Consider the following 16,300-nt stretch of genomic DNA (forward strand, 5'->3'; position numbering starts at 1 on the left):
CAAAGCCGAACACTGAAACGTGCTAGCTAGCGAGCTATTTCTTTAGAAACCTGGCTAGTACAATCTAATACACACATTAAATACATTACAGATATCGTTAGAGCTATGGTTATCGTTCCTAGGGGTTCGTTCTAGCCTTCCAGCGGTGGCAGGGACGCAGGGTTGAGTATCCAGGGAATGCTGCTTCTCCTGCAGGGGGAATCCCAAACATCCACTCATGTCTTTACATGTCACCCTGGTCACCCTGGTCACCCCCCCCCCCCACATCCTCTCCGTCAAGGGCCGAGAGCTCATTCAGAGCTGACATTGGCGTAGGTGTACAGCAAAGATGGTGTTATCTTCCAAAGATTGTGATAGGATTGACGGCGTTGCTCGTGTGGTAGTCCTCATGAGGGCCTTAGCTTATTTTTGCTAACATTAGCTGGTGTTAGTGTGTTACGAAAAAGTCATGGGTTCATATGGAATCTGTGGTTCGTTTTTCACTTCCTGGTTGAAGTCTATTGTTTGAAAGCGTTGAGTCGTAGAGTCTCCTTGCCATTGGTGTGATATACAGAGAGTTTTTATATTTTTTTAATCCTGGTGAATCTCACCTCAGCCTGCTAATACTTTAAAAACATCCACACACGATCACCTTCTCATTTCCACTCTCTTAAAATGGATTCTGTTTTCCCCGTCACCGTACTGTGGGTGCAAGCGTGCTAGCTGTCCATCCGAGCTCCTTCATTCCGGATGCTTCCACATATCCATATGTGGACATCGATTTCAGCGCCACCCTTTCCGTCCAGCGAATCAATTCGGGTGCCTCCATGGCACCTGTCCTCAGGTTACGATATCGATCCGATCCCAATGCAGATAGCGTACATCTTACAGAGTGTGTTACATGTAATCGTTAAATCACAAAAGCGGATACGCACGACGGAACAGTCTAAACAGCTACACTCCTGGACAGGTTCGGTAACCTCTCGCGGGGCTGGGTTGGCCGCAAGCTGTGAGTCTAGATGTGGTTCTCCCTCCGGGGGCCACAGGGGGCGACGTTGGGCTACTTGCCGTGGCGTGCCCTGGCCAGAGCCCCGGGGCTGGAGGAGGGGGAGGAGGTGAAGGGGTGACGGCTGTGGCTCCTCCAGCGCTGGCGCAGGACAAAGTCGTAGTTGGCCTGGGTGCACATGGCGTAGAACACGTTGGCCTTGTCTGGAATCTGGAGTTCTGAAGAGAGTGGGGCGGACGACAATATAAACAGTGTGCCAGAAAAACAAAACATGAAGAAAAAAAACGAACTAACAACTAAAAAACAACTAATTTGAAGCACAAAGAAATGCTGTGCGAGATCAAATACAGAGATAAACACAAAACATACATGTCTATCCATATGTATTACACCAACCAGTTAACCCCTTGACTTTTAGGAGAAGCTCGCCTGGTCCCCCCCCCCAGCCCCGGGGGCTGGTTCGTGGACAGGGTGGGCAGGGTTCTGGGCTCACCTTTGTCGGGGGACAGCAGCTGGCTGAGGCTGAAGTCGTGGCAGCTGACGCCCTGCAGGTTGTGCTTCTCCAGGGCCCGCTGGATCACCTGGGGAGTGTGGTCCTGGCTGGTCAGCTGGGGAGCAGGAGAGGAAAGGGGGGGGGGGGGGGGGGGGTGTGAATGACGACACACAGGTCAAAATGGTTTTGCATGAAATCCCCCCAAGTGTCCCGATATCCATTGTAAGTATCTCTTTCAAGTATCCCTGAAAGTATCCCATTATAGTATCCCTGCTATCTTATCTGTAAGCGTGTTTAGACTCGGTCACTAGCAAACGCCCAGCTCCCCTAGACCTGTTCCGACAGATTCAGAGCCGGTCGACATCCTGGAGGTGTGAACCAGCTCGCTACTCTCCCCACAGGCCCCTCGGGCACCTGCCTGCTCCCGTAACAGGTGACCCACCAGGATGCTCTTGTAGACGTTGCAGTCGTTACTGAACTCCACGCTGACCCGGACGATGCAGGAGTCGGCCACCTGCCTGTTGTAGACGGGCAGGGAGGGTTGGGGGGAGGAGGAGGTGGAGGGCTCTGGACTCAGCGCCATGGAGGAGGAGAAGGTGGAGGAGCTGAGGTCAGCCTGCGAGGAGCTGAAGGAGGAGGTGGAGGGCGTCGGGGAGGAGGACGTGGACGAGGAGGAGGAGGACGAGGAGGAGGAGGAGGAGAAGTCCTCGGCCACGTCATGGAGGGAGCCTGACAGGGACTGGAGAGGACAAGGAAGAGAACGACAACAGAGGGTGAGAACACTTCCAATACAAATGAACACTCGTCGATTTATTATTATTCATCGTCTTAGTTCGTTTTTTTATTATGTATTCTTTTATCACTTTAATCCAAAGTGACGTAAGAAGTACAGGGGGAATTTGTACCTGCGACCTCTTGGTCTGCATTCAAGTGCTCTAACCACTGAGCAACACCCTTCCCAGGTGCCATGTTTGCAAAGGGCTGACTGGACTTTTCCCCTATATGTCCCATCGCAAAAATGAAAGCTTTCCTTTCCTTTGTGAATAAATATCTGACATCCCTCCAGCAGGTGGAGCCATTGCAGCGGCGGTGGGGAGTCTGATATGAGCGTGCCTGGAGGAGCCTTACCTGGAGTTTGAGCCTGAGAGGGGAGGGCTGGGGGGTGGAGGAAAGGTCCTCCATCTCTGAGCTGCTGGAGCCCGAGGACGACACACTGATCTGGTCGGCGTGCGTCTTCCTGCTGGAGCTGTCGTTGACGGAGAGCAACCTGCATACACACACACACGCACACAGGAAATAAGTTCTTTTGATGAAACAAGCACCAAAAACCTAGAGTTTGAGCTCTGATATGTGAATAGTGTGAGAGTTCAGCTGTGTGTGAGCTCTGTGTTAGACGTGAGCTCTGTCTAGATGTGATCTGTGTCTAGACGTGAGCTCTGTCTAGACGTGAGCTCTGTCTAGACGTGAGCTCTGTCTAGACGTGATCTGTGTCTAGACGTGAGCTCTGTCTAGACGTGAGCTCTGTGTAGACGCGGCTGGTGGGAGACTCACGAGGTGAGCTTCTTGTTGAGCAGGCGGTGGCTCCAAGAGCAGGGGGAGCTGGGGCAGGGGTCCACCGGGGGCTCCAGGTACCGAGACAGCTCATAACTGACCCGGAGGAGAGGAGAGGTGAGGAATGTGTGAAGGGAAGGGTGAGATGACAACTGAGACGCTTCACTGCCAACAAGCAAATTGAAGTAGTGGAATGTCTCAATATTTTTGGGATTCAGGTAGGTTCTGAGATCGGGGGGGAGAAGGTCCAACACACAGGCTAGTAACAACCATTGACTGTTTTGTGTGTGTGTGTTTGGGCCGGGCTGTCTGGACACTATCTCACCTCTCCTGGTTTGAGACCAGGGTGCATGTGTGGGCTGGACCGTGTAGGTGTGTGTGTGTGTGTATGGGCTGGACTGTGCCTCACCTCTCCTGGTCGGAGAGCAGGGAGTGAGCATGTAGCCAGGAGGAGATGTGTTCACGCTGGGGCAGGCTGTACTGGGAGCAGGAGGCCTGCAGCTGGCGGATCTGGGACAGGATCTCAAACTCCTGGTTTCAGAGCGGGGGGGGGGGAAGAGGAAGAGAAAAAACAAAGAAAACACCACGGTCAGGACTATGGGTGGATTGCCATCACTAGAAGCATTTCTGTGTGGTATGCTTGGTAGCTATGTTTGAGGCTTGGTAGAGGCGTTTGTACACCAGGGGGCAGTGCTTACCCTTCTACGCTTCTCAAAGTGGACGAGGCCTCCCTGTAAAGCATTAACGCGAGAGAGAGAGAAAATATGTGAGTTTCAGTGAATTCATTTCCACCAACGTTATGAAACGTCGTCCAATAAAGATATGTAACGCAACGTCTCAAATGGGCCCTGTTGGAAGGCAGACGCGGCCGGCTCACCTCCACGGTGTCGGTGAGGGCCGTGTCCAGCATGGTGAGCACGGTCAGGTAGGTCCCCAGGTAAGGGACGATGCCACTGCTGCACGTCTGAGGAAAGGATGGGGGGGGGGGGGGGGACACTGGTTCAGGGGGCTGACCGGTACGGTGTTTATACACCACACACACACACACACACACATTCCCACATATCCGAGCGTGCATACAGGAGCAATATTCACCCGAGTATGTAAACCCGGGTGAATGCTCTCGACCACTGAATTCGACATTTGACTACAAAGAGGAAGTTGGACAGAGTGAGAGAGCCCTATATTAGGTAGATGTCGTGTGCGAGTGACAAGCCCCATGTGACTTTTAGGGAAGTAGGCCTGATGACAGGGTCCCTTCAGGAATATCTGTCTCAGCTTCTCCTGGTGGAAACGCTATTTTCGCTGAGACTAGGGGTTTTATTTAAACTTTTTTTTTCCATTCTAGTCTTTCGCTTCAGTCCCCAAATAGAGAAGTGAGAGAAGTCAGCTTTTTTTCTACAATGAAACGGCATGACTGACATGCTTAAGAAACGCCTCAGAATTCAATGAGCCAGTGCAGGAACAAGAATAGACTTGGACTCTCACCACTTGCTTGGACATGGGGCAGATTTTCGGAGTTTTGGAGGTTGTGTCCTCTGTGGCCTGGCTCCCGTCCTGGAGAAGAACAAGATAAACACTATAAACACACCCGTTCATGAAAAGCCATCTGCGGTGCATTAGATTTGCCTCACACAGTTGTTAGTTCCATTGGTGTCACGGGCGGTGGGGTAAGTCACATCAAGCGCACCCTGGTTATTTGTGATTCTGATTGCCAACGGAGGGCAGGTGTGGCTCATGAGAGTCAACACAAGTCATGCCACCCCCGGCCACTTCGGCTGTGATAGCAGAGGGTGTGGTGTCCTGATCACAACATGCCCTGGTTACGTAACCCCTCCTTTCTAAGGTGCAATACCACTTCACGTGTTGTGGGGCACGAGAGGTTCCCCCCCCTGTCACGCAATGGGTGGGATTAGATGACGGATGAGCTATTAAGTCTGGCATACGCCCTAACCACTGATTTGATACACCGTGTATCTCTTTCACCTAAACAGGTTTGTGTGTTTGTAGTGTGTGTGTGTGTGTGTGTGTCGATACTGTGTGGGCACGCGTGTTCAGTGAAAGTGACTTGACTCCGAATGTGCGCTGCCCATCGTGAGGACTTCGATCTGCAGAACGCCAATTAACGTGGCAAACAAACTTGATAAGGAACAGAGCCTGATTAACATGGATACAATATCACTCTCGTTCAACACAATGCTTCTTTCATTTCCCAGACCCACATGAACCCTGATGGGAAAACAAACCCCTATCACCATGTAAACACAAACTATCCTCCGTCTGGTGGGCGAGCAGAGCGGGTGGAACCACGCTAACCAGCCATGTGTCGTTCCCTGTGGGAGCGTGTTTCGGGCGGCGCACGTGAGGGCGACCGAGGTAGAGAGCTGTATGGGCGAGCGGGCTTGGTGGCGCTCACCTCCAGCAGGATCTCCCTGTTGGTCAGCACGCAGTTCTCATCAGGGAAGGTCTCGCACAGCAGATCAAAGGTGGCCATGGACTCCCTGGAGCCAATCAGGATGGGGAAGAACATGAGGACATTCTCCAAAGCAGTTCAAATGACATGTATAACGTATAAAGCCATTCATATTACAAAGAGTATCCAAAACCCTGTTTAAAAGACAAATGACCGTACTACAATAGAGATGTTATAGACTATAGGGTTAAAACAGACTATAGAGTTTCTGGAGACTATATTTTCGACGTTATACACAGTTTCTGGTGTTGAGCTGATGTGTTGACGTCAGCCGCGTGTCTTCGGCTACAGCAAGATGGTTGTTCCTCTAACGAGGCGTGGCCCCCTCACCTGCTGACGGCGGCCCAGGTCTTCTTGAGGCGGTACACGGCGTTGGACTGCAGCGCCGACAGGATGGCCTTCAGGGACGAGAAGTTCTTCAGCTGTCGGCACTCCTGCGATGACGGGGGGGGGGGGGGGGGGGGAAGAGACATGTAGGATGTCAACACCTGGATGTTATCCAAACATAAGCTGGTAATACAGAGATACATATCAATGTGTTTTCAGTGTGTGTGTGTGTGTGTGTGTATGCGTGCGGCACACGGTGTCATGCGCCGTGCGCGACGCACAGGGACACACAGAGAGTTCCGTCTGGCCGTGCTGACCTGCGCGACGCCGATCCATCGCTCGATGACCCGGGCCCTGTGGGCGGGGCTAGTGTGGGGGCGGCGGGGCGAGCCCGGGGAGGGGGAGGGCGGGAAGTGGGAAGAGGACGACGACGAGGGGACGGCGGAGGCGGAGGGCGGCGCGGGGGGGGAGGGGCAGAGCAGCGAGGTGATGACGCGGTTGGTGACGGCGTTGAACTGGGCGATGGTGGCGCGGACGGTGGGCGCCAGGCGGCGGTTCTCCTTCTTGTCCCGCTGGGACCAGACGCAGCCCAGGCACTGGAACGGCACCACCCTCGCAAACAGCTCCTGGAGAGGGGAGAGAGAGAGGAGGGGAGAGAGACATGAGACGTACAGCAGGAGAGGGTTGGGAGAAGGGGGTGGAAATTGAGGGGGAAAAGGGAGGGAGGGAGGGAAATTGAGATGGAGAAAGAGAGAGAACCAGAGGGAGAAAGCGTGAGACGAGAGGGAGAGGTCGATAGAGAGACAGCCTTACTCCAAGCTCCGTACTTCATGCAAAAACTCAGCCAAACTCCGCGAGGGCCCCCGCCTCACATCAACGATTCACACTTACGGCGTCGAATCTCGTCAGCTGCTCGGCCACCTCCTTCTCTGGGACGTCCATCCAGTCCTGTGGCTCCTCCTCCTTGGTGTCCGTCTCTCCGCGTCCCTCCTCCTCCGGCTGTTGACAGTCACCGGTCTCCTGACAGGTGCTGTGATCTGAAAGGAATGCAAACGGTGTCGCATAACAAACCCGTGGCACGCGCACCCTCCAACCTTTGCGTGTTCAAAGGCTTGTTTTCCCCCAGAAGGGGATGATTAACCGACACACACGACCAAGTACAAACACCTCAATTGAGATGATCTGCTCTCTTACGTCACACGTTCAACTGAAGTCTGTTCTAAATGTGTCTCTCTCTGCGCTTCGTTGTGTTAAACTGGCACAAGTACAGAAATAAGGCAGCGCAATATCCCAGGTTTACATTTATGACGTCACATTCATTCGTTGAGCAAACGTTTTAGACCAAAACACACGTTCAAAAAGTGCATATAGTGTGCGCAGCAGAGAATCAAGAACAGTTCCAGTCTCCCATCAGTAATACAGTCCCCAAGAAACGATCGGCATTCAACAAGAAACAGCGCAACAATAACGTCTCCCTCACAGTGCTGTTAGTATGGGGGAGTGGGTGTAGGTGTGTGTGTGTGTGGGGGGGGGCTGGAGGCCTACCCTCAGCCTGGAGCCTCTTGAGCAGGGTCTCTGCGGACAGGGCCAGGCGTCGGAAGCAGAGGCGGTGGCGCAGGTGGACGATGACCAGCCGCAGGGCGTGGTACTGGGGCGGCTCGCGGAAGTCCTCCCCAAACTCCTCCAGCCACAGCCGGATCACTGGCAGCAGCGTGCTGGAGGGGGGACGGGCATGTTATATCAAACGCACCTTTGACTTTTTTTGTATGGGGGGGGGTACATTGCAGCGCAGTGCTAGAAACTGCTGACGAGTTTGGATTTTGGAGTGACTGACCAACCGGGGTTTTGAAAAGAATTCGAAACTTGGGGGGAGGTGGGCGGGACTTGACGGGGGAGGAATGTTGCACCACCCACCAAAGGATGACTGACATTTGGAGATGCGTATCACATGGGGGGCTGTTGTGTTAATACTAGTTAACGCTCCCAAGGCCTTTGTAGTTTCGGGTGCTTTGAATGCCTCATCGGAGAGGCGTTTAGAGAACGCTCCTTCTCACCTCCTGGGGCAGACGCTGTTGTCCAGGTTGGCCATCGCATCATCTCTGCAGAAACACAAAGGGAGGAAAGCTTTCAGTGCCAGTCATATGTCCCTCTCTAAAGGATGATGTCATCTTTGACATGGACTTTGCCACCAGCATGGCGGATATACGAGGGTGTTCATCAAGCGATAAGTCGTCATGCGTGGCCTTCCAGTCGTAAAATAGGCCCGCCATTTGGCAGCCCTCAGTGAAATGACAATGAGCTTCCCTGGGAATATTCGACTGAATTTACAGGATAAGAGTGCACCAATAGTAATGACAAATGTTTTTTTTTTTTGTCCTTTTTGGATACACTTTGAGCGTTCTACTGTCTGTTCTACGACAGAGATATGAAAAAGTAATGAAGCTGTTAGTGAACAGCGCCATGTAGTAAGGAAAGGCAACTGGGGGGGAAAGCTCGCTGGCAGGTGAGGCGCTGCAGGTGAGACGCACACTCCCTTCTACAGTACGGCATCACTCATACAAGTATGGAGAGAATGTGTTTCAAAGGGCTGGAAATATCAGGTGACTGCGTTCCAGTGTCACGCCGCTGGCAGAAAGCAAGAAGGAAAGGGTTGGCTCCATAAATGACGCAAATCAAACACTGCCTTGGAAGGTGTGTGAGTTCATTGTTGAGTGTGATAACATACCGAGGACTAGTATCACTGAGATCTAGGCCACGGGGCTCGAGTCTTGAGGTGTTTTGGAACCGTGGCTCATAAGCCGTTTTCAAGGACAACCTTTCCAGGATCGACAAAACCACATTCATTTGCCAAATAGAACACTCTTATTCTCAACCCACTATCAACCATGAATCTAGTAAACTAATGGAACGTCAAATATCTACGCCTTAATCCGTTTCTCTGTCTACTATCCACCTCCCCTGCCTGTACTCTAGCTAATCTATGCCTGAGTCATAAATGATGACACATAACTATCTAGTTTATCCCTGACTCATAACTCCAATCCCATCTCGTCGACCTAATAAACATGCCACAGGAAGCACACCAACAGCATAAATGTCAGAATGTCTACCAATAACACAGGCCCAATCAGCCCACCCGATCAGTCCCAGGCCTCCCAACAGGAGGAGTCTCTACAGAAGTACCCCATGCTGGGTGTGCGCGTGTGGGGACCTCACCTCTGGAAGAGCAGCTCTATGAGGGTGTTGGGGCAGGTGAAGGTCCGGTAGGTGGACAGGAAGACGCGGGCGTAGTCGCCCTCCTGGTGCTCGGCGTCCAGCAGGTGGCAGACCAGACGCTCCAGGGTGGCAGCCTTGAGCCGGCGCACCTTCGCGTTCCAAACACAGAAGGGAAAGGGAAAACGGGAGGAAAAAATCTAAATGATAATACGATGAATTGCATGTAGATATCAATGTAGGGCTTTTCCACAGGGCGGTATCGCGGACTGTTCTAGAGCAGGCGTGGCCTTGCCTTGACAGTGTGGTACTGGGCGAAGCTGAAGACGGAGGGGTGCACGTCGCCGGGAGAGGCGGAGTCTGTCTGGGCGTCCGGCGAGGTGGGCTCCCTCCGCAGGGTAATGCCGAACACGGCGCCCTCCTCGACCTCCTCGCCCCACTCCTGCACTGGGTCCTATGGAGAGTGGAGGAGAGACTATTAAAGGGGTTGTAGAGCGGGAGAACTGAGAGCTGGGCTTCAGTCTCACCAACACTTCTCTCGATGAACATTTCAAAGAAATCCAGTCATTTCTTTCTTTGGGTAGATCATCGTTGACACATTTTTTATTTGCATCGCAGCATTTTCTATCCATCATGTACTTTTTTCCCCCCACAAACAGTTTTTGACATGGTTTCCCTTCCCCTTTCAAGCATCCATGCTCTGAGCCGTTTCACCAGGGGTAAACACAACACTGTCAATAATCGTTATTCTTCAGATGCTGTGATGCATGAAAATTCGACCTTCATTCTGTTTGACATTCTACAAGATTGCTGACATTACAAGTTTGGTGGCAGCTCTCGAGATTCCTCGCCACATGCTTAATGTGACACGTGACGTGAGACACATGAAACAGATGAATTTCCAAGCTTCAATTTGTAGACGCGTCTTTTACAATACAATATCTCAACCTTGAGGATGTCAATCCAACCATTTAAGTAAAAAGCACAGAAAATACCTGATCACTTAACATTTGGAAGACAAAATTATTATTTGCTTATTATGAGATGAGAAAGCCATAAATATTGCTGCCGATTCACATACGGCATGAAATATGACCATCACGCATAACAACATTTATTACCCAACAGTGGAAACTTATCTATATGCATGGTCTGTCATAAAAACCCACACAGGCACCAGTGTGGTGCTGGCCCGTTATTGTTGCATTATAGCCCCCAGTGAAAGAACAAGCCAGTATTGACCATGTCCTCCATTCTGGTACAGACACGCAAGGCTGTTGATACAGCCCCATGGATCACTGAACTAGCCCATTACCTCGATGTTCTGTCCTGGCAAACGGACACTCGTGGTGTCTGTACACACACAAATATTTTAAGAGCAACAATTTAAATGACGGTGACAGTAAGATACAAGTGAGAACGTAATTACTTTTTTAAAGTTTGAAAAACACAAAAGGATTTTTTTAAAGTCATGAGAGACATCCTAAATGTTATTATTACAAAAGCTACGTTTCGTTTTGTTTATGGTGGTGCCTCAACTATAGGCTATTATATAACATTGTTTTTAAACATTTTGTCCATGTTTCTAAATACAGCCTACGTTAAGAGATGTTTATTCATCTCTGACTTACACATGAATCGAGCAAAACAAATGAGCATAATAACATTTTGAATAGCCTACCATTGTTAGGTTCCATTTCCCCATTATTTTCCAGACGTTTTAGAAGCAGAAATAATCAAATATCTTGTACTTTAGGGAGCCATGTCTTCAACGCATCCAATGTGGAAATGAATAGTCAGTCCAAGGTTGTATTCCACAACAATACGAGGGGCAGTAGACTAATAGTTCCTCAAATGTCAGGGATGTCGAGGCGTTATGCAGACGATGTAAATCACGCACAAATTCGCCCCCATTATTGCTAATGTAGGCTACGAAATCTAATCGCTTTATTCGTCTATATGCAAAAAAAAAAGAAAACCAGCAGCTCTTTCGCGTGACCGGTTTCGGTGCTTGAGAAGAGTCGTTTGTCAGGTGTCACCTGCTGCATGGGCAAGTCAATAGAACAGGTGTGGGCTGGGACTATATCCGCGCGCTCGCAGTTCTTCCGTCTCACATGAGAAGCACTAATAGCAGTAGGCCAAGTTGTGACTCCTCGTCTTGCCACTGCTGTTTTTGTTCTCACCTAGAACACATTTCAGCGCTGTAGGCCTACCAACTGGGCTAATAGGACTGGTATATTTCAATCACTTGGGCCTTTCACACAAGAATTGCTTCATAGTGTTCACACAAACCGTAAAAAGGGTTTGGCTGTACAACCAACTTAAAACCAAATAAACACGTCTATTTCACATACTGTTGGTATTGTAAGGTAATTTGCACCTTTTGTAACTTATTTTTATGATGATAGAAAATGACACCTCATGACAGAGAGTTCATGACACCTACAGTATGAGAAACATGTCCCAGAAGCAAACAATGCGATGCTCAGGTGACAAATACCTTTGTGTATGCGTCTTTTCAGTGCCATGGTTCCTGTTGGGACAGTTCACAGGCTAGCTCATTAGCCATGGAGTCAAAGGCAGGGAGTGAGAAATGCCACAGAAAAGGAGTCGGTTCCCTTTCCGTTTCAAATTGGTCCTCGTAAATTCATTAAATATGGCCTAGAACTGTTAATAATGTGTTATGTATTCAATACAACTGATTATGATCTATTATATGTTCCTCAAAATAATGTATCAGTTATTCTTCAGACACATTATTCTTCAGTTCAGTTCTATCTAGGAGCAGACACAGACTTCAATTCAGATGAGGAATTCCTTGGCCTGTTCCCAACATTAGCACACAGTACAAAGCAACAGGATGGATATTTAGGTTGTGGAACCAAAAGATTAAAACAAGTGTACAAACAAAACTTGTGACTGACAGTCAGGTGGCTGAGCGGTGAGGGAGTCGGACTAGTAATCCGAAGGTTGCCAGTTTGATTCCCGGTCATGCCAACTGACGTTGTGTCCTTGGGCAAGGCACTTCACCCTACTTGCCTCGGGGGAATGTCCCTGTACTTACTGTAAGTCGCTCTGGATAAGAGCGTCTGCTAAATGTAAATGTAATGTAAAATGTAAACAAAAAGAAGTACTGTCCAACACATTTGACAAGAAATGAACCAAAAAAGCCTAAGTTAGCCCAAATTCCCACACTGGCAGTGCCGCCTGCTCTAACCCTAGCCGAGCAGATGGTCTTTGTCTGACCACAGGCTCCCCTTCCAAACCTCTCTCATTAGTCTGGGGATTGACACTGGCTACTGTAGGGGAGAATGAGCAACCTTGTTCCACTAATGAGATGTCCGTCGCCTCTTTCTGGCAATGTATAAACATCCCTCCATCCATCTCCCTCTGTCCATCCATCCATTCGTTTACAAATGAGAAGTGCAAGGGTGGCAGAGGTAAGGGGGGGATTCATAATCACTAATGAGACATACGAATAAAGGACAAGCTGGCGAATGTGTATACCACACACACACACACACACACACACACACACACACACACAAACACAGATTTCAGTACAAAGCAGACAACGTAGACTTGAAAGGAAGTTGTCCCGGAAAGAAGTTAAGGTTTCAAATCAAACAAATTGTTAAACAAGAAAGAAACAGCACTACCTCTGGTGAAAAAAGCTATTATTGCTACTGAACACAATTAGGCTACATAGAGAGACCAGGGCTGCGTTTCCCGATAACGATGGATCTTAGCTTTCTACAAGCAAAATAACAAACCATTGTTATTTCTTACGTGCGTTTCCCGAACATGCTCGTAAGGAGTCATCTACGAGCATTTCTGAGAGCCTCTTTAGCTACGATGCTTTGGGAAACGCACCCCAGTTCCAGTGACACATTAAATCAAGGGAAGATGAGAAGTTCCCTGAAGGAACTGACTTTGTCCTATAGGTATCACTTGTATTTCATATTCAATGGCACTGCAGCCACACGACCAAAAGAGACAATACCCTGAGAAACATCTCAGTTCTGACGCATAACTAGTCAAATATAGGACACCTGTTGTACTGCCTCACTGTTGAAGAGACACACGAATGACCCCACCCTTGTAAACCTGCGTAGTTTGTTGGCCCAATAATATGACTCATCCAGGGCTGCTGCTAACATCAGACCACTAATGCGTAGGGGCCCGCGAAACCAAACGCTGATTGGAGGAAGCGTGTGGGCGCAGAGGGGAATAGCGGGTGGGTTATAGATTGCATTGATTGATTTGGCTTTGAGAGCAAGGTTCATCTTAGGAAAGGTAAGCAGGCCCAAACGGACTCGGTCGAAACGTGTCATGGAGGTGTGTGAGCAGTCTGGCGGCAATAGCTTCACGGGCTTCGCCTTGGCGCACCCACCCTGACACACTCCCCCCCCCCCCCCCCCCCCGTCGGCACCCCTCACCTCGAAGTGTCCCTCGGGGTCCAGCAGCTGGAAGCTCCTCAGCCACACGCCAGGCTCCATGTCCGTCTGCACGTCCACACGGTGGACAGGCCTCAGGCACAGCAGCCTCTTCATCCTGCCCACCCGGGCCCTGAGACCCCGCTCTCCTCCTCCTCCACCACCTCCACCACACAGGGACAGGGTAGAGCGCATCTCACACAAGTCCTCAAGTCTCTCACCTCACCCAAAAGAGGGACAGGGAGAGGCCCTCGCCACTGCTCCTGTATTGTACAACCATTGAGAGAGAGACAAAATCAAAATGAAGAGAATTTGTCAAGAAAATGTCCCTCAGTGTGAGTCTTGTGAGCCAGTTGAAAGAATGAGGTCATTGAGGTGTCGTTGATCATTATAAGGTTATAGGAACCAAATGTATGGACAGTGCATTATTGTGTTACCCTGAGGAATCAATGAGCTCTTGCAAGTCTACTGACGCAAATCATGTCCCGGTTCTAAAAAGGGCACACAGTTCTCTTTCTTATACGTAACATGTCTAAAATACAAAAAGGACTCCACCTTCAAAGAGAAGGGATTCCACATTCCACATTGAATCTGACAAACCATGCTTTCTCAGCAACCAGTACATTTACATTTAGTCATTTAGCAGACGCTCTTATCCAGAGTGACTTACAGTAAGTACAGGGACATTCCCCCCGAGGCAAGTAGCGTGAAGTGCCTTGCCCAAGGACACAACATAATATTGCCTTGTTAAGAATCGAACCGGCAACCTTCTGATTACTAGCCCGATTCCCTAACCACTCAGCCATCTGACTCCCTAGTAGCGACATACATCCAGTAGTAGTAGCGACATACATCCTAAGAAAACATAGCTTGTTATAAGATCAACAACTTTGTTAACAGTAAACCTATAATTCTCTGTTGGCTCCAAACCTTAAACTACTGACAGGATGTCTGTCAAGTGAGTGTCATCTAGAAATACATATTGTAGCACCCTACACATTAGGCTACAATAATAGGTAAAAATACGGCTGAAAATGAATGAAACAATACATAGTTTGATTCTACTCATTCAAATCCTTTCTAGAGGTATTCTTCCCATCAACACCCTTAATTAAAGAGTTGTAGAACAGCAAACATACACAACTTATAATCAAAGACAAGGACTTACCGTACTGGATTGGTTAGCTTGACCTGTATCTCAGGTCAACACATACCCATCCTTCCTTGAAACCATGTTGTGTTAGCTTCTCTGTGAGACATGAAGAATATTCCATAAACATTTAGTTTTGCTCCAAAGTGATAGAGACCTTGGGATTTGTTGTCACTTGTTTTCTGTGGAAGGCGTGTGATGCTGTTCCATTATGGGAACAAGGGGGTGTGGGTGAAATGGACTCCCACCTCTTTTTCTGCCTCCACTCCTCTATTGTGCAAGATTCTTATATGGGCCATTTGTTGCCAGATTTGTCAGATCCAATCATTCCGCTTAACTTGTCTCTTCATTAGAAGAGAGCAACCAATTTCTGCATTTTCAATCATTGGCACTAGAGACTGTTCACTTCACTTCATGCCATTTATATAGTTAGATTTGATAATAACTTATACATTTCCCCTAGCTAGCCCCCATTTGCTAAAAGTCAAGGCCAAGAAAAGGAGTTAGCGCATTGATGTTGTTCTTTGTAAGACGGATGACGTACTGTGTATGTCACCAACATTGACGACGTGTTTTTCCTTACCTATTTCCACATTTCTGGATTATTGTCTGGCCAGCCCTCTTCTACACATTTTTTATATGTGACAAAGTCATAACCTGAGCAGGCAAATGCTTATTCTCTTGACATTTGATTTACACCTAATAAGTTAGTTACGAGAAAGAGTTTTGGAGGAAGTGTGTTTGTATATCGATGTAGGAACGCGAGAGTTGCTCAATTAGGGGCAGGTGCGTCGCGTGCATGCATAATTGAATGCCTGCGCATTCGGAACATACTCTCTTTCTCTCTCTCACTCTCTCTCTCTCTCTCTCTCCCTCTATTTCTCGTTTATTCACGCACCCCTATTGAATGTTGCAGGTTTATATGTGTGAGCATCTAAGGTTGTGGCTTTTTTCCAGGGGGATGAGCAAGTTATTAAAGATGCTTTTCAAAGTAGAGGCATGGAAGCATCGGGGAAGGTATAATTTCTCTCTCTCTCTCTATTTGAGATTGACCTCAGTCGTGTTGAGCAGTCCATTTAACACTGTGTGTAATAGTCGTTTTCTGAGAATATACATAAAAGGTTATGTGAGTAGTGTATACATTTTTTTTAAATGTGTTGTCGACAGAAAAGAATAGAGAGACTGTAGAGAGACGATACCCTTGTAAAATCAGTCAGCACAAAGAAATGAGGTTAAATGGTTTGTGCTGTGCTAGAGAAACAATTATAAAGTAAACACTCCCCCCACTCCAAACACAAGTGCACAAGAGTGCCCTTGCTTTGAGCCACCTGTAGCTGATTGTAGGCCCAAGTGTCGTCGTGTTTTTATTCCTACGTGCGTCACTGCATTGAAAGACTATCTTTAAAACAAACACACTCATTCACCCCCTCTCACTATGCAGACAAAATGCTGCTTGGAATAATTGTTGAGGAATACAAACTTGGAGGTCTTTTACATGACTTGCGATCTTTAAATATAGCCGTTCTTTTGTCCACCTACATTGTGGTTTGTCTGTTTGCTCAGTTTTGAATTTACAATAGGCCGAAACGTCAGGTTGTAATGATTGCCCTGCAGATGACATAACAACCACACACACATAGGCACCAAAACACACACTGAACAGCACAAAGCA

At 48.7% G+C, this 16,300-nt stretch overlaps 1 protein-coding gene across 1 annotated transcript; it reads right to left on the minus strand.

Moving 5' to 3' along the window:
- Nucleotides 1–267: 267 nt before the first annotated feature.
- Nucleotides 268–11,048, minus strand: rgl3a (ral guanine nucleotide dissociation stimulator-like 3a). Its single transcript, XM_067259242.1, has 18 exons — nucleotides 10,724–11,048; nucleotides 9,338–9,496; nucleotides 9,046–9,194; nucleotides 7,884–7,928; nucleotides 7,375–7,544; nucleotides 6,721–6,866; nucleotides 6,147–6,455; nucleotides 5,833–5,936; nucleotides 5,446–5,530; nucleotides 4,518–4,586; nucleotides 3,907–3,993; nucleotides 3,728–3,760; nucleotides 3,439–3,560; nucleotides 3,030–3,125; nucleotides 2,607–2,745; nucleotides 1,921–2,217; nucleotides 1,479–1,593; nucleotides 268–1,203 (listed from the first exon to the last, which is right to left on the minus strand). The coding sequence occupies exons 1-18, from the start codon at nucleotides 10,745–10,747 to the stop codon at nucleotides 1,040–1,042; spliced, it is 2,313 nt and encodes a 770-aa protein (XP_067115343.1). The 5' UTR covers nucleotides 10,748–11,048; the 3' UTR covers nucleotides 268–1,039.
- Between the last annotated feature and the right edge of the window lie 5,252 nt (nucleotides 11,049–16,300).

This window comes from Osmerus mordax, chromosome 21 (assembly GCF_038355195.1).
Source record: "Osmerus mordax isolate fOsmMor3 chromosome 21, fOsmMor3.pri, whole genome shotgun sequence".
NCBI classification, from domain to species: domain Eukaryota; kingdom Metazoa; phylum Chordata; class Actinopteri; order Osmeriformes; family Osmeridae; genus Osmerus; species Osmerus mordax.